This window comes from Pocillopora verrucosa, chromosome 4 (assembly GCF_036669915.1).
Source record: "Pocillopora verrucosa isolate sample1 chromosome 4, ASM3666991v2, whole genome shotgun sequence".
Taxonomy (NCBI): domain Eukaryota; kingdom Metazoa; phylum Cnidaria; class Anthozoa; order Scleractinia; family Pocilloporidae; genus Pocillopora; species Pocillopora verrucosa.
The window spans coordinates 23,722,031-23,739,704 of NC_089315.1; the positions used below are offsets into that span (position 1 = coordinate 23,722,031).

The 17,674-nt window shown below is 36.4% G+C and overlaps 2 protein-coding genes and 1 non-coding gene across 4 annotated transcripts; 2 read left to right on the top strand and 1 right to left on the bottom strand.

The window, feature by feature from the left end:
• Positions 1–254: 254 nt before the first annotated feature.
• LOC131774942 (aldehyde dehydrogenase 1A1) lies at positions 255–11,575 on the top strand. The gene is made up of 12 exons (XM_059091037.2): positions 255–368; positions 1,347–1,451; positions 2,217–2,357; positions 3,049–3,175; positions 3,916–4,106; positions 5,052–5,165; positions 5,696–5,986; positions 7,252–7,416; positions 7,577–7,734; positions 8,810–8,884; positions 9,424–9,463; positions 9,658–11,575. Exons 1-12 carry the CDS (start codon positions 327–329, stop codon positions 9,688–9,690), a joined length of 1,482 nt encoding a protein of 493 aa, XP_058947020.2. The 5' UTR covers positions 255–326; the 3' UTR covers positions 9,691–11,575.
• On the top strand, positions 10,795–10,876 carry Trnal-aag (transfer RNA leucine (anticodon AAG)). The gene has a single exon. It is a non-coding gene; the product is annotated as a tRNA-Leu (tRNA).
• A 368-nt stretch (positions 11,576–11,943) lies between the features above and the next one.
• Positions 11,944–17,335, bottom strand: LOC131774944 (thiosulfate sulfurtransferase). 2 transcript variants are annotated; one of them, XM_059091039.2, is made up of 8 exons: positions 17,225–17,335; positions 16,823–17,022; positions 14,634–14,838; positions 14,145–14,240; positions 13,444–13,576; positions 12,729–12,830; positions 12,358–12,482; positions 11,944–12,172 (listed from the first exon to the last, which is right to left on the bottom strand). In XM_059091039.2, exons 2-8 carry the CDS (start codon positions 16,954–16,956, stop codon positions 12,122–12,124), a joined length of 846 nt encoding a protein of 281 aa, XP_058947022.1. In that variant the 5' UTR covers positions 16,957–17,022; positions 17,225–17,335; the 3' UTR covers positions 11,944–12,121. The 2 variants fall into 2 exon arrangements, with proteins under 2 accessions (XP_058947022.1, XP_058947023.2); XM_059091040.2 differs by lacking the exons at positions 16,823–17,022; positions 17,225–17,335 and adding an exon at positions 15,219–15,441.
• Positions 17,336–17,674: the final 339 nt, after the last annotated feature.

The window sequence follows — 17,674 nt, forward strand, 5'->3', positions numbered from 1 at the left end:
ATTTTGTGATTGCATATTAAGGTATAACTTTTTTGATGAAGCACAAAAAAAAACCATACTTAAAAGGTTTGAATTTTGGAAGTCTCAAGTTTTCCATTTCTCCACTTTTGCTTCCTTTAACAGATTCCTAAGAACGTTTTAATATTTTTCGCATTTTTTGCATGACTTACAGCCGTTTCCTTTAAAATTTTGCGCGGGAAACTTACCCATCAGCTGGCCGAAAGTGATCACCGTGCGCATGCCCGTCGTTACGTCTAACCGCAACTTAACGCTTAACCTGAGGAAGCGTCTGCGAGAGCTCGCTGGATACTTTGGCGAGAAGAAAGATGCCTAAACCCATAAGGAATCCAGAAATCAAGTTCAAAAAGGTAGATCAGAGCATAAGTGAGGTTTTTGCGCCGATATATCGTTAAAGATTTTGTCGTCTCAAAACCTGGAAAACATCAAAAAATTATCTTGCAAAGATTTAACTTATGCCAACCTTTCTCCGTATGAGAATAAATATCTTAGATTTGCGGTGGCGAGAAAGATATGCATCTTACTACTTTATCTCGTACTTTTAGGAGTGATGACTCCTCAAAGACATTTTCAAGACCATATTCAAATAGCGATTACAGTAGCATGCAAATAGCGTTTTTCCTTGGTCAATAAGCAGTGGAAGAAGTTTCCACGTGGTTATAACAGTCAACAATTTGTTGACATCGAAGACAATTTTGAATTTTAGACCGCACTACCTAAGTACCTTAATGAAATAGGCGATTGTTTTGATTTATTCAATAATTCATGCACAACTCTTTACCTCCCAAGATCTCACTAGCAATTCTCCTCACTGTCTGCCATATAATTCTCGTGATATTAGTATGGAGAATTTGGTATTGGATCAACTAATTATCCCCTAATTAAGATTGTTCTTTATTCTCATCACGTGTCTGCTTGGTATTGTATCAAAATTGTAAGGAGAAATTCTGTCTTGGTCACTCATGGGAGTTAAAGGATTAAGAATGTCAAGGAGAATCTTTTGGACACTGTTTTCTAAATTGTTCAGGAAAAATTTATTTTAAAATTCAGTTTTGAAGGGCATTGAAAGAACCTTGAGAGTTTGTTTTGAGTTTTATGATTTACAAGCAAGTACTACGTATTTTGAGTTGGGATTTTTTTTAGTGGGGGAGAGAGGGGATGTCAAGGCGAAGAATGGTAGGGTTAGGGGGTATGGATGTGTTGAACATGTTTGAGCAAAAGATTCAAAGGCTAAATAAGAAAACAGAAAAATTTATTTTGGAAATGATTATCATTTTCATGGAATGGTAGTGTAATTGACTAGATACTTTGTTTTGTTTTTCTTACAGCTTTTTATCAATAATGAGTATGTGGACTCAGTCAGTGGGAAAACCTTTCTGACTCTCAATCCAGTGACAGAGGAAAAGATATGTGAGGTGGCTGAGGGTGACAAAGTAAGCTTATAAGCATACAGATGTTGCTATAAGTTCCTTAAAAAACCATGCTGGAGGCAGAATTGAAGAAAGTCTCAAATAGATCCCTTTTTATGGAATGCATGGCTTGCTGAATTGATAAGAGAAATCAAATTATGTGTCCTAATTGGCTAAGAGAGTGGGCAAAACTGCCAACTTTGATCCTGTAAAATTGAAAATGTGTTTATTGCTAGTTTGCATTCTCCACAACTTTATTTTTTTTCTAAATATCTATATTTTTTATACACTATTATTTTTATTACACTCAGTCTGATACTTTAAATTACATTACTGTACATTACATTGAGTTATTATGTTATATGCTACTTGATTACACTATAATTATACTTAGTCTAATTAAATCTACTTACATTGTATCACTAATGCCACTTATGGTTACAATTTGTACCTTATCTTGCAAACAGGTGACAAAATTATAAAAATTTTCAGCTAAGGGTGTTGATATAACACCACATCCTCTTGAATTCTGCACTAAGAAATGTTCAGCCATAAGAGGAAATTAAGAATTCTATAACTTTGGTGCTAAGGAACAAGCTCAACTTTACTAATATATAATCAAATGTTTTATTTTACAGTTAAATCTTTTTTCATTGTCCTGAATCTGGGATTCAAATGGAAAGTGACACGAGTACAGAATCTAATTTTCATAAAAGATTCTTGGGTTACATCTTGTATTGCAAGGTGTACAGTGGGTACATCCTTAACTTCCATATATAAATGTTTCAGGCTGATATTGATAAAGCAGTCAAAGCTGCCACTGAAGCTTTTAAATTGGGCAGTCCCTGGAGGACCATGGATGCTTCAAAGAGAGGCCAACTCTTATACAAAATGGCAGACCTCATTGAGAGAGACTTGGACTATCTTGCTGTACGTAAAATAATATCGCTGAGCAGCATCTGTCATTGTAATACATGAATAGTCTTTTTTTTTTAATTAAGCCTTCCTTACCCCTAAGAGTACTTAACCTCTAATTTATCCTTACACAATCAGCCCTGAATTAAACATCTAGATCACGAGAATGAAGGAAATGATCACCTTAGAACTAAAGAAGTGCTTTATTGTTAAACAAATCCTCCTTGCCAGGACTGTAGGAAATGTATGGTGAACAGTATGGAGAATATATGTATTGATGTTAGAATGTAAAGGCTCAAGGGACTGTATGCATGAGAATTGGAGCCTAGCTCAGTTTCAATAGAGTGAGCCAACTGAGAGTACAGTTACACTTATCTCTGATTGAATGCTTATTTGTTACCAAGAAACTATCACCCATTATTTTTCAACTTTCCCTCGGAGTTTGGCAGTAGTCATTTACACCCTTTGGTGAAGAGAGGCACTCAGATAATTTATTTATTACTCATTTGTGAGGGATTTACTAGTAAGTAGTCTTATAGTGGATATCTTATCCTGTGAAGCATTAATTCCTGTCCCTTTAAGATTTGACAGAGATAATAAGACTGCATTGTACAGTATGATTGGATGACTGGATGTCACTTTTCAGTAATTTGTTTAAAATTGAAATGACTGATGCATTTTGAATTTTTTATTCATTCATTTATAGTCCCTGGAGACAATTGACAGTGGAAAATTATTTGCCGATTCAGTAGATGACATGGAATTTACTGTAAAATGCTTCAGATACTATGCTGGATGGGCTGATAAGATAACAGGAAAGACTATATCTTCTGGTTAGTGAGTTGGTGGAAAAAACTATTAAAACTATATATGATAAATTTTGCTTCCTAACTTGTATGCCCTTGTTTTAGTATAACATGCTACTGCAAAGCCATAAATACTACCCTTTACGGCTACCATTCAGACAAGAATATTATTATATACACGGTGCAATCTTTTTACCCTCTAAAACTTAGTAGGTCTCTCTCATCAAAGCTATAAACATTTCTATATTGATAAGTTATGGTACATGTAATTTGATGTTACATCTAGGTAATACTTTAGGGCCAGCTGATAAATTTGTGCAATTACCTGAGTTTTTTGGTGAAGGTGTTTGAATAGTCCAGTTTAAAGTTGCATGCTTGGTTGCCAAGCCTTTGAACAGAAGTGAGGCTAAGGGTGACCTTATCATGATGCAAACCTTGCTGCCTTTCAAATGTAAACTAGTTTTTAAAATACTAAATAGGTACTGGTCTATATCACAAGAAGGTCACCTTCAACCTCACTCCAAATCAAAGGCTTGAAAACTAGTACACAACTGTAAAATGGCCTGTTGTGAGAAGAACATTCTGTAAGTGAAGAGTATAGTGTAACATGTTGGTACCTTTTGGATTCAAGTTGTCAGTGATAAAAAGCAGTTAGTAGCAGTGAATACCTAACTGCATTGGGACATGTAAGCAAGTAGTTACAGTGTTGCAGACAAGTGAAACCAGCCTCATCCATTGGCTTCATTTATTTTTTCCTATATATGCAGATGGTCCTTACTTTGTGTACACCAGACATGAACCTGTGGGTGTGGTTGGAGCTATTGTACCATGGAATTTCCCTCTTAATATAGCATGTTTAAAGCTTTCTGCAGCTCTGGCTTGTGGCAATGTTGCAATAGTTAAACCAGCTGAACAGACTCCCTTAACAGCGCTGTATGTGGGTTCCTTGTTTAAAGAGGTAAGTTTAAGAGGGTATGTAGTAGATTGTTTACAGCAGACAGCAACTATTGGTAAGGCTTGATTCCTACAAGCCACACTGCTATCATAATAATGATTATGGATATGGTCATAGTCAGGAGATTGTGTTGATCAACTCTTTGCCCCCTAAATATGGTTTTCACATTCTTCATACTGTTCTCCTTACATTTCATGTGTTACTGACAAGGAGAATTTGTTTGACAATCAGTAGCTTCATAACTTGGTGATCATTTTCTTTATTGTATTTAAGGGTGATACTGTAAAGAGAAAGGAGAAGCCAGACACTTAACAGATAATTTGGGTCAACAGTGTTCATTTAGAGGGAACACATGCAAGGCTTGTAAAAACTCTTTTACCCATGTAGGAGCCATCATAGAATATCGTGAGGTGCAATTTACTGGAACTAGAGAGTTCATCAGACAGAGGACAATGCACAAACTTATGTCTTTGTCATTGTACACATGTTTGCTAGATTGTGTGTTCCCATAGTAAACTAAGCTGGGTTTACTTAATAATAGTTATAATCACTAACAAAAGAAATGTTTTGATCATAACCAAGCCATATTCCCAAATTTTAAAACGGCATGTCTGACTTAAACCTTCTTTTGAAAATTGCTTCAAGATTGGAGAGTATTTTGCTTTGTTTACAAGAATAGAACAACTTGTTGATACTTAAAGTTGTGCCAGATGGCAGCTGGTGAATATTTGATGTGTGTCATGCAAAAAAATATTTGAAGGCTTATGAACTCAAGATAGCCTCTATTTGGCAAAAAAAATAGATGCTTGTAAATTTGTCCTTGCTTGGACATACCTAGACAAGTGTTTTCTTTGCCTCTTAAGACAAATGATGTTGGCAGAAAATGTCTACAATATTTATATTTTCATATTTTCAATTGAAACTATTTTATTTTCAACACTGTTTTAGGCAGGATTTCCTCCTGGTGTGGTGAATATCATCTCTGGTTATGGTCCAACAGCAGGAGCAGCAATTTCTGAACACATGGACATCAACAAAGTTTCATTCACAGGATCAACAGAGGTACTCAAGAGATACATGTTCTGATAGTTTTCCAGACATCCCTCAAAATGGAGTAAAATCTGTACAATCCATAAACCTGTTTGAATACTGAAGGAACAATACAAGTGCAATTCGACTCAAAAAAACCAAAAACCAAACATACTATGTTTTTTAAAATTTAAGTCGTTCAAATTAACTAAAGAGTGTGCACCTGCAATTGAACAATAAAAATGAAACAAAGTCTGTAATTGTGTGAGCAACAGGGCATAAGTGCCAACTGATTTCTTTTTAAGTTTATTATCAATTCCATAAATGCAGGAAAGGTCACAACAATACATTTAAAAAAAATTTGAAAAAAATCAGGATGGTCAGAACCATTCTAAACATTAAGTTATTTCTGTAGTGAACCCTGGAGTTATTGTCTTCATTATGGGTAACCTCTGGCCTTGTGAATGTGATATTGTCAGCTTGACCTCACCATGATTGTTACGTAACATCTGATTATTTACCTTGCACACAACTAAATCTTTTCCTTCCTTTTTTCAATCAAGGTTGGAAGGTTAATACAAGCAGCTGCTGCAAACTCCAATTTAAAGCGTGTAACACTGGAACTTGGGGGAAAGAGCCCAAATATAGTTTTTGCTGATACTGAAAATATTGATGTTGCAGTGGAACAGGCACATTCTGCACTGTTCTTTAACCAAGGACAGTGCTGCAGTGCTGGCAGTCGCACTTTTGTGCAAGACACCATTTATGATGAGTTTGTAAAAAAGAGTGTGGAAAGAGCTCAAAACCGCACAGTTGGTGATCCTTTTGATGATGAAATCCAACAAGGACCACAGGTGAGGGATTACTTCTCCTTTTGACATACTTGTCAGATGGTTTCACTTCTGTGATAGTCATGCAGCTCTTTTAAAAAGGACATCATTGCTTCTTGGGAATTACCCCTCCCCAGCTCATACAAGGAGATCAATTTTCTAGGGGTGGGTTGAAGGAACATCCAAAGAACAAGGCTGTTATGTGTCTGCAATGCTCCAAGTTCAATTTCATCTGTGATAGTCATGTAGATCTTTTAAATTATATAATAAGCTTATAGTTATGCATGCATTCTGATTAGTTCTCTCTTATGATCTATTGGAGGACAGACATGTAGATGATGTCATCATCAAAACTTTTTTTTTTAATTCTTTATTATATAAACAAATAGATTCCAAGTTGCCATGCATCTGTTCAATAATAGATTGCAGAGGATGTCAAAATGTGGTAAGAACACCAGTGACACACTTGGCTGCGCCTCGTGTACCACTTTTTTGTTCTTACCACATTTTGACGTTATCTGTGATCTATTACTGAACAGACGCACAGCAACTTGGAATCTATTTGTTAAACAGACATCATTGCTACCTGGGAATTACCCCTTCCCAGCCCACACAAGGAGATCATTGTTCTGGGGGCTGGGTTGAAGGAATATCCAAGGAACAAAGCTGTTATGTGTCTGCAATGCTCCAAGTTCAATTTCTCAATTGTTTAAAGACCTAAAATACTCTAATTAGAAAATGGCTGCCTCAGGAAGAACTTGAATTTGGTAGCCAGTGAAAAAAGTAGGATACCTGGGGGAAAGTCATATTACAAGTTTCAAAGCTGACTATCCTGTGTGTCTTTAAAAAGAATTGTCCAGAAGAAATGGCTGCCCAAACTATTGAAATATCTTGATAGCACTGGAGGTGCGTGTGACTTGTGTAAGTTTGTTTGGAATGTTTCAAGGACTGAAGAATCCCAACTCCAGATATTGATAACAAAACCAAGTGTCTAATTCAGGGAGATATCTTTTCAAGAGAGGGGTGTCTTTGTTTTTTGTATAAACTTATGTACTGGAAATAGAAATTATTCCAAAATGTTATCCATTCTTTTATGGAAATCTCAGCCTTGCAGCTGGCCCCTTCCTCACCATTAACTATTCACAAAATGTTCAAAAAGAAGCAAATATTAATAAATATCCCATTTATTTATTTTCTTGAGTATAGTGCAAATTTATTACCAACAGGCAAAATGGTATTTTGTTAGGTAGGAATTTTAGTATACACAAAATTATATTATTCCATTTTAGATTGATAAAGAACAGTTTGATAAAATCCTTGATCTGATTGCAAGTGGAAAAAAGGAAGGAGCAAAGCTTGAGTGTGGAGGTGCTCGACATGGAGACAAAGGATATTTTATACAACCTACAGTCTTCTCAGATGTTAAAGATCACATGAGGATTGCCAAAGAAGAGGTATTTATTCAATACTACTTTCATATTATATTCCATCTTTGAATAAATTAGAAATTATGTTGTGATAATCTTGGTTTCCAACAATGCAAGTTTTGTCAATTTAAGTTGAAGAGAATTTGACATTTAATGTAGCTTTAATTGTGTGCTATTGGTATCTTAGATATTTGGTCCAGTACAGCAGATCATCAAATTCAGTGATGTAAATGAGGTAATTGAAAGGGCAAACAACACAACCTATGGCCTGGCTGCTGCTGTATTTACCAAAGATATAGACAAAGCAACAACACTTTCTCACAGCTTACAAGCTGGAACAGTTTGGTGAGGAAATGAAACGTTATGGTTGTACATGTATTTTACAACAATTAATGTATCTTGTAGATGTGTTAAATTTGTTTTTGTTGGGTGTTAATAATGGTAGTAATGGTTAATAATGTATTATACCACATGTTTCTTGTCTGATTATGGTGCTCTGTAATTTATTACACTTGATTTTGGCCATAGATCGTGGTTCAGATTCCAAGGGGAATTACTTAATTAGCCCCAGGCCTTCATGCTGTGTTGGATAGCAGTTGACTGACATTTGGTTGACATATAATCACTTTATTTTGTATGTTCAATGTTTCCAGTTTCTTCTTATAACCCTTGTGCATTTGGTTGGTGTTTTTATTTTTTTAGCACCCAGTCCTCCTCCTCACTCCTTCCCTTCTTTTACAATGAACCTTGTTCTGACCTCTCTCTAAACCTTTCCTTGAACTTTCACGAGCTCCTTGTTTCCTCATTTAAGATGCCAGTTCCAATAGATTCACTGTCTTGTTTGTTTTTTGTGTTGTGCAAGATTGGTATAGTGAGGGAGCATGTGTAAAACTTTATGTGCAACACATACCTGTCTATGTTTTGGAAAGATTTATTTGGTTCAGGAGTTTGGTTGAAGAAGGACCTTGTTTCACTTGCAGTAACTTTACCAGACTATTACAAAGTTTTGGTTTTCTTGATGTCAACTCATGTACAGTGTACAATGGTTGACCCCTTAAACCTCAACATCAATATATATATTCTGCACACAGTTATTCATACATTTCCTAAGGTGCTGACAAGGAGAACTTGTTTAACAATCAGCAGCCTCTTTAGTTAGTGATTTAACTTTTCCTTTATTCTCATGACCTCAAAGTTTGACTCAGGGTGATATTGTAAGGAGAAATAAGATGTTAGTCACTCTAAGGGGTCAAAGGGTTCAAGAGCTTCTTCAGTTGGTGATCATTTCCTTTATTCTCATGACCTTAATGTTTGACTCAGGGATGATATTGTAAGGAGAAATAAGATGTTAGTCACTCTAAGGGGTCAAAGCGGTAAAAAGGTTTGTATCCATGAACTTCTGATATATATATTTTTTCAGGGTCAACTGTTATGATTCTGGGGCGCCTCAAGCCCCCTTTGGAGGATTCAAGATGTCTGGCTTTGGCCGAGAATGGTAATTACAATCTTTGCTTATGTAGATGCAACTCTGACTAGAAGTAATATAATTATCTCCTTAATGTCAAGCTGAAGCTTTTCCTTAAAATCTGTTCAGAGCTTATAATTAGGAATTGTGGATCAAAAGTATTTCGAAGTGCAATTGCACCACCAGAATCAACCAATATGTACACTGAGCAGGGAAGTTAATAATGATATATTTTAATCACTTCTTGTACTCTCAGAGATTAATTAAGTTTAGGTATTTGTGGAGTTCTTCGAAGAATGGTTTATATGTTTATCTTTAAAGCCATTTGTTGCTGACTTAATTGTAATTTAAAGTTCATATACTTGTTATGAATATAATTATACAAGGAATGGAGTCACTTTTGATGCAAGCTTGACTTCTCCCTTTGTTCCACCCCCCTAAAAATAAGCACAAGTAAGGAGAATCTAGCAGTCAATCTGAAGTTGTTGTAAAAGGCTCCTCTCCATGTAACCATTCATTTAATAACATTGTTCCACCACGACCTGTGTGTGTGTGTGTTTCTTTTTCAGGGGTGAATATGGTCTCTTACCCTTCTTGGAAGTGAAAACAGTAAGTATTGGTTGCTATTTTTTCCAATGAACCTTTTGATTGTGAGTCACTCAACAGAGGCTGGTGACTCAGAGATATTTTTCTTTGTATGTGTAAGTTGACACTTCTTAACCTTTCCATATACTGTATGAGAGATTGGAAAACATAAAAAATTTCACTTTACTGTGTTTACTTATTGCTCTTTTCCTGTGTAGGTTACCATGAAGGTCCCTTCAAAGAACTCTTAAATGATACAAGGAAATGTGAATCCACAGACAACAGATTGTAGCTTTACAGCCGGTATGTACTGGCAGTTTGGTTCTTAAGGGTGTTTAAAAATCTTAGGAAATTAGGACCTTTGCAATGTTAAAATGAAAATAATAAATTATTTGTAGAATTTCGTAGCAATGGTGTAATGTGATTCCCAGATGCATGTTTGGGGCACTGGTATTACCAAAGTGGCCGGAAATTGAGCCTATGTATCCCCTGATGAGGAAAAAATCATTTGTGTGGAGCAATGCTTGTTTCCCAGTGCCAGCTAGATCTTTGCAAATAATTGAAATGCAAGTGTACTTTTAAAACATTAGTAACCTATTTTCCCCTCATATAATACAAGTGTTCTTGATGTACACAGTACATAGGACTTGCTGCTGCACTATCCATTGTGCATCCAGTCTTATGATTGTTATGAAAAATCTTTGAATTTTGAAAACATTTGGAGCACACACAGCATTTGGAGTTTTGAAAATAATAACATCAGATATGGCAATATATTTTGCAAAATCCTTTCAGTTGTTCAAAAAAAATACTAAAGAAAATACTTTGACATGTTCATGATACTTTCAATTCAACATATTTTTAATTAACACACTTAATTGACCCCATAAGATGAATTAAAATTTTTGGGGGAAGTATACTAGCTGTTTGCATCAAATTCTGGTTCTGTGTTGGCTATCAGATCAAGTCCTGGCCTAGTCTAAATTTCTTTGTCTGGGTTCAGGACTCAGCCAAACTCAAACAGCTTTGAATTTTTTTCACCCCATAAACCTCAAAGCCTATTAAAATTGGTTGGATGCATGTGCCATATTTGTTTCAGGAATTGGAGAATCTTTGCTCATTCACAACAATTTTAATTGAACATGTCCTACACCAGATTTCTGGTCACTCAGAACTGTTTTTATGAATGATGAGTTCCATGTCTACTTTCACCTAACATGAAAAAACCTTTGAGTAGGAAAATGGTCGTTGCACGCACGTTTTTATGAGGAATTGCTGGAAAATTTTAATATGGGTACAGGTGATTGATTGCTTTTCTTTTAATTAGTTAATTTTCGTCTCAAATTGTCCATCTCGGTAGCGTGGCCGAGTGGTCTAAGGCGCTGGTTTAAGGCACCAGTCTCTTCGGAGGCGTGGGTTCGAATCCCACCGCTGCCAAGAATTTTTCTCTTTTGGTTTTTCTTTTTTTTAACATAGTAAAAAAATAAAAAATATATAAAATTCTTTAAGCACAACCCTTTTTGAAGGTCTCTTTTGGATGGCATTGGTTTAAACGGTAAGTAGGGGAAGTATCCAGCCCGGTTAGCATCATAGCCTAATAGAGAAGTTTGTAAAATTCGATAGCAAATGATTTCACACACTGAATTGCGAATGATTTGTGGTACAAGAACTCTTCGCTTAGTTTAGCCCTCACGTTGTTGCAAATAATGGACCATCACTCTTCTTCGTACTAAACTGATATCTCTGAAAGCTACTACTCTATGAGTGTCTCCCGAGATAGAGATGGGGGAGTATCCAGCACGGTTAGCATCATAGCTTAGTAGAGAAGTTTGTAAAATACGATAGCAAATGATTTCACACACTGAATTACAAATGATTTGTGGTACAAGAACTCTTCGCTTAGCTTAGCCCTCACGTTGTTGCAAATAATGGATCATCACACTTTTTCGTATACTAAACTGATAGCTCTGAAAGCTACTACTCCATGAGTGTCTTCCGAGACCGGATCGGATCCTTTTTTGCTAAGGAATCAAAGTCATGTCACACCGCTTTCTCAAAAAAACGAGAAAGGTAAGTCTTATAGTTTTGAAAAAAAATAAGAACAGAGAGTATAAGTATTTAAATTACCTAAAAAACCTTTCGTATTCGTGGTATTTGAAGCAGTCACGCGCATCGGATTCATAACATACCGCATCGGAGAAATTAGAGAGAACTCAGGAGGTTGTGATGGCGGGGAGAGGTGGTATACTCTTATGTGAAATCAGTAGTGATCTCGTCGGCTCCGTTTTTACTTCTTCACGCCACGTCCCTGCTTCACGTTAAAAATAAATTATTTTGTCAACCTTCCACCCAGACTCCTCTCTGGCAGTCCCCCGTACAATGGCACCCTTGTTGTTCAGGGGGGTATGGAAGCGGGAGGTGTTAAGGGCATTTTATTCCCAGATTAAAGAGTTAACACGATGGAGTTTGTCAAAAAAATTCAAAGAGTTTAAAGAGGCTTGAAATAACTTCAAAAAGACGATTTATTAATGGTTTGCTTTTTATTGTGCAAGGTTAGGTCCACTGAAAGGACACAGCCATTAATTTTAAACAATGGGAATAACAGCAGCAGTACTCTAATCATTATATTATGCTTATGACAATCATGCTTCAGCTGATCATTGCTTCTTGCAACAATGATAATCATTCAATTTCAGTTGCATCAGCTCTTTGTCTCCACTCATTGAAACCTCCCTGAGAAGAAGAAAAACAAACAAACAAAAAATTAAATGGTTGAAGAATTTGTCAACCTCCTATAGAGAGGAGAATATTATACGACAGCATTTAAAAGCCACTAGCATCTCTACCACTATTTGGAAGATATACTGAATCTAATAATGTCATAATATCAAATAAAACATTAAAAATATCAATTTTACATGATAAAGTGCAACATCAGGACATCCGCAGAGATGTGCAGTGAGAACCAAAGAACAAGAAGACATGCCACCAATACACATGCCTATGATTGGTTTGCTGAGATCAATTCCCGCATCAGAGTAAACTGAAAGGCAATAAAATTTATTCACACATGTCAATCAAGTTGTTTTGTTTTACCTAATTGTAAATATATCACACAAGGTTATTTATTTTCTTGATAGAAGTTACATAATAATTTATGATGGCTATATATATCTTTAAAATGTGTACAGAATTGATAATCTATTAAATATTACTTTAAAATAAGACAGATCAAGCATTTCAAAACTGAATTTCATCTGTTTTACTCATTTCAAGGGTAACCTATTACCTTTCTTTAACTCATCAACACTTTTAAGAGTCTTGGTTTCAGCATTAAACAAGTTTGGAAATGGAATATTTACTGCGCCAGGATAGTGGCCTGTGCTTGGATCTACATGTAGGAGAGAAAGTGATTTGAAAATTAAACTAATTTTAATTAATGTAATGCACAATATACAGTTTTTTCAACAACAATTAAACCAAAGTTCAGAGCCTATCTCTCATACAAACATACATTGGTGATAATATTGATAGTAAAGATATTACTTAGAGAAAAAAAGCTGGTGTAAGTAATGACATAAGACGGTAAGAAGTGGAAATGATAAATCATATTTCAAACATAATGTAGGGTAACCCTTTACACCCTAACATCAGTTGAAATATTCTCCCCTCTGTTCACAATACATTTCCCACAGTGCTGATGAGGAGAATTTGTTTAACAATCAAGAGCCTCTATTATAGGTGATAGTTTCCTTTTTTCTTGTCACCTTTATGTGTAATTTGCAGGTGATGTTGTTAGGAGAAATTAGATGCTGGTCACTCTTAGTGGTTAAAGGTTTTAAGTTCCATTCTGTAGTATTCCTGAAAGATTATTTTGATTTTCAATTAGTTTATAGATACAAAGGCTAATTTGAATAGTTCTGAAAGTAATAAACCCCAAGATTCAAAAAGCCAGTATAGACTATTTCACCACTTCAACATATCTACTGTAGATTGTTCTTTACCACTGGCTGAACGATTGAACAAATTTGGTCCACGACTATCGCAAACTTGTGCTTTTCTTGACTTCAGGTTTTCCTTCATGTCTTCAAACTTTCTTATCCATTTTGGGTTCCACTTTGCTGTAAAGTCACCATCCTACATAAACAGATCAAATAAAATTTACTCATAAGCTTTGGTTACTGTTAGCTAGCACATATAATGTTGTAATAGCAGTGTGATTTATGACAAATGAAGAGGGTGTGGCAAAACATTTCATAACCTTCACAATACGCTACGCACACTTGCATTCACATTCCAGAGTTCAAGGTAACAGTTTTTGAGCTGCAGAATACAGCTTGGGTTCTGTAGTTGATCTGAATCACCTAAGTTTATTTAAGTATATCATCACTTTCCTCCATTTGGTGTGGCCTTCCTAGCAAAGCAAGCATCAATGTGTACAGCATACTCTTGGAGAAAATTGATGTACTGTGCTTAACTGTTGTGACCAACAGTTGCGATTACTTTGGTTTTGGTTTTATAACAAAAAAGCACTCTGCATTTGATTAATTGTATAGTGATTAGCCTATGAAATCTCATCCTTTGTTTGCATTACATTTAAAAAGGTTTTACCATGGTCACTGGGGTTCTTTATAAAATTTAGATGTTTTGATAATAATGTCAAGAAGAGACAATCAGTCTCTAGGATCAAGCAAAATTTAATTACCCCTTTCTGCACCACTGCATCTGTTGTTTCAAAACCGTCACCAATCCATCTTTTTAAACCTCCATCTAATACTGAGACATTTTCATGTCCAAAGAGCTATGAAGGTAAAATAAAAATGACTTGATTGTAAAAAGGCACAAATTTAGCAGGGTCCCATTTTAGTTTTGTGGAGTATCATTAGCTCCAACTCAAGGGTTGTCATCAAAAGCTTATAGGCAGCAGAAACCCATACTGGTGCCTGTCAGACAATTTTTCACCAGCTTCTTTGAGAAGTGTAATCAAAGACAAAATATTTATTTTTGAAATGATTCTAATGTCGGTGTCTGAGTAAAAAATGTTACTGAAATATGCCCTAGAAAGCTGGAAATCATGTCTCAGAGAGTCTTAAATTTCAAAATTTTCTGGAAAAGCATGTCCACAGACCCCATAGAAGGGCGTGTTGCTATTAACAACCCTGAGCTCCAAGAGATACAGAGGGAATATTATTACCTTGAACATCCACCAAGCTCTTCCACCCATGAAGAACCCAAAGTTTCCAGTGTTGTCATAGACTACAACATGATCATCTTTATTCACTGCGCTGCCTCTTGCATTCATTTGAAATGTAGCAACATCAGGAATATTTCGTGGATACAGTGGTGTATTTTCCACTCCACGGAACATGTCCATATATGAAGCATTTGCAATATGTTGCCTGGAAAATGCCAAGATCAGATAATCTGTATTAACTATTCTACACAATTTCAACTTTAACCACTTTTGACTACTCGTTCAAGAATTGATATATATATTTGATTAATAATACACAGGTGAATGGTGCTTTTCACGCACACTGATTGGCTACCTTGGAAATGATGAGAAACTAATCTTGTATCGGCACAAAGCCAAATGTTGCTTCTCGCGTGCGCTTATTAACTAGTTCGGAAGGGATTGGCAATTAATCATCTCCAAACTTCCGAAAATGAGAAAACGCGTACAAAGAGTTTTTTGAATTTACGACTATTTTTAGGGTTATATACGGAAATAAAGTAATGGTTTGGTTTCTGTGTGGTAAATACTGAAACAACTATTTACTTGAGTGTCCGTACAAACGGTGGACATATTCTTCGCCTCATCGCGGCTCGGTCAATATCCACCACTATTGAGCACCATTTCGTTGAATGAATTTTACCAGAATAATGCTAATTATTCACAACTAAATAATCTTTAAAAAAAGTCACAAATCCACCCGTTCGACAAAAGAAACTATGTAAATCGAGTATATCGCAACTTCAGTAGCAGTTCTTCATATTACCGTGCCAACCATTTTTAGAGTGCCAACGCTGGCCAGATCGGAGCAAAGTTTCGCAGACCCGTCACCGGTCACCAGTTGGTTCGCTCCAGTCTTTCCTCGATCTTACAATTATAGACTTCGTGTAGTCCCTCCTTTCCGGCGAAGTTTAAAAAAAAAAATAAGTGAAAGAAAAGTCGGTGTTGGCGCGCCGCGGGAAGGTCTTGAAAAGAAGGACCCCTTCTTTTCGGGCTCCTTTCTCCATAAGCTCCACGCGTTATTTTGTTTTCATTGATTTTTTTTTTCGGCTCGCATGACGGAATTGTCAGAAAAGGAGGGATTACTCGTCACGGTCTATTACAATTACGCCCTCTGGGACAATTCGCATTGCTGTTGATGTATGAAGTTGTGCAGCGCTAAACCATGCTTCTTAGAAGGTGCTTTATTGAGCACGTTGTCCACTGGTGGTTAGCAGACCCTCCTTTTCGGCGAACGAAACATTTCACAGAGCCTCGAAATGTGACATGGTTTAGTTTTCGTGATATCACCCGGGCGTTGCAACAACATGAAGATTGATTGGTAATTTGAATGCCTTCGGTTACACCCAATTGAGAAAAAAAATCTGACGCCTGAAAAATCAGTGGGTGTGTCGGTAGTCCCTAATTATCAATCACTTTACTCTAAAGAACACCCCGCGAACGCTAAAATCATTCTTTTTCTTCACTTAAATAAATCATATCTTTACAGGAGGGACTGGTCATAGTCGGGTAGTTTGATTAAAGGGATTGTCATACCCAATAGACTTCATGCGCAACGGTCAACAATTTTCAGAGAGGTCGTCTAATGTAACCAAACTAATTTTATAATCTTGTGGAATTTCTAAACAACCATCGATTATTCTCAATAGGTATGAATGAGGTTTTTTACCACAATTGAGAGTAATTTCGCAACGTGAGTGGCAAATTCGCCGTTGTCGATAAGAGTACAGGCAACAATGCTCACTTCAACATGTCATGCTATAGTTACGCACTGATTGATGTCGACACTGAAGCAAAAACAAATCGAATGTGGTTTTGCGTAGTTTGCACTCTTATGAAAAACGATATTCGTCGTCACATTGGTCCACTTCCACAACAAATTTTGACCACTGTGATGACGAATACGTTGTCGATGCGAGTATACACTACGCTACTCGGCCATTGTCGATGTGGTAAGAATTAAATTGAAATAACTGCAGGGCGTTAATCCATTTAAGAGCGTCCTAGCCGTCGCCCATTTGGCTAAGCCATTTCAAAAAGGCAAAATTTCTAGTTAGGTTTTCGAACTTGGAGTTTTCAATGAGACTTATGCAACAATATACTACTCTCTGCAAAGATCATTGAATATTTTGATTTCTTAGACACCTTACTTTGAATAATCACTGGAAGCATCTTTGTCAGGAAACCACGTAGTGTCTAAAACTGACAAATGTTCCTTGGTGCTTTCTTGGCTTTTTTTAAGCCATTCTGTGGATACCGCAGGCTGGCTCATTTCCGAAGACATAGAGATGAGATAAGATAAACAAGTTTTCAGCAAGATGTCTGTCTCTTGTTCCCTTCTGTCAAGTAGCTGCCGAGGAGCATGGAATGCATAGGAATGGTTAATGAATAACTTGTAACTAAGTAAGGGGCCCTAACTGGAGTTGGTTGGGTTTCGGTTTTCATGTCTAGAATTAAAGCCCCAAAAACTCCATAAAGTCAAGACGGCAAGAATCGAAGCAAAAGAACCGAAAGAAAAGCAAAACAAATAAAGTAAAAACAGCGGGCTGTACCTTGAGGTCTGAGTGCTTTCTCGTGTTTTCGTGGTCACACGTTGCAACTGATAGTCTTAAGATATTTCTAGTTAACAAATATATTCCATTTGTTGGGTATGTGTCAAAGAAAAAAAACGAAAACAAAACAGACGAACAAAGAAGTTGCAAATAAGGGGCGATGAGTAAATTACATATATTGTATAGTCTGGTGCCTTTTATTTAGTGCCTCAGGGGCGAAGTCTAATGGGTTGTCTGGATATCGGCATCTAAAGTTCAGTGACTTGACACAAACGGTTCAGAGTAGTGTGAAATGGCTTAAGTTATCGGCAAACGGTTAATCGTAAGCCGCAATGGCTACTCTCCGTAAAGTGAAATGGTTTAGCGTGACCCCAAATGGTTTAGAGTGACGACAAAAGGTTTAGTACAAACCGAAATGGTTTAGTGTTACATCAGGTGGTTTACGCCCTA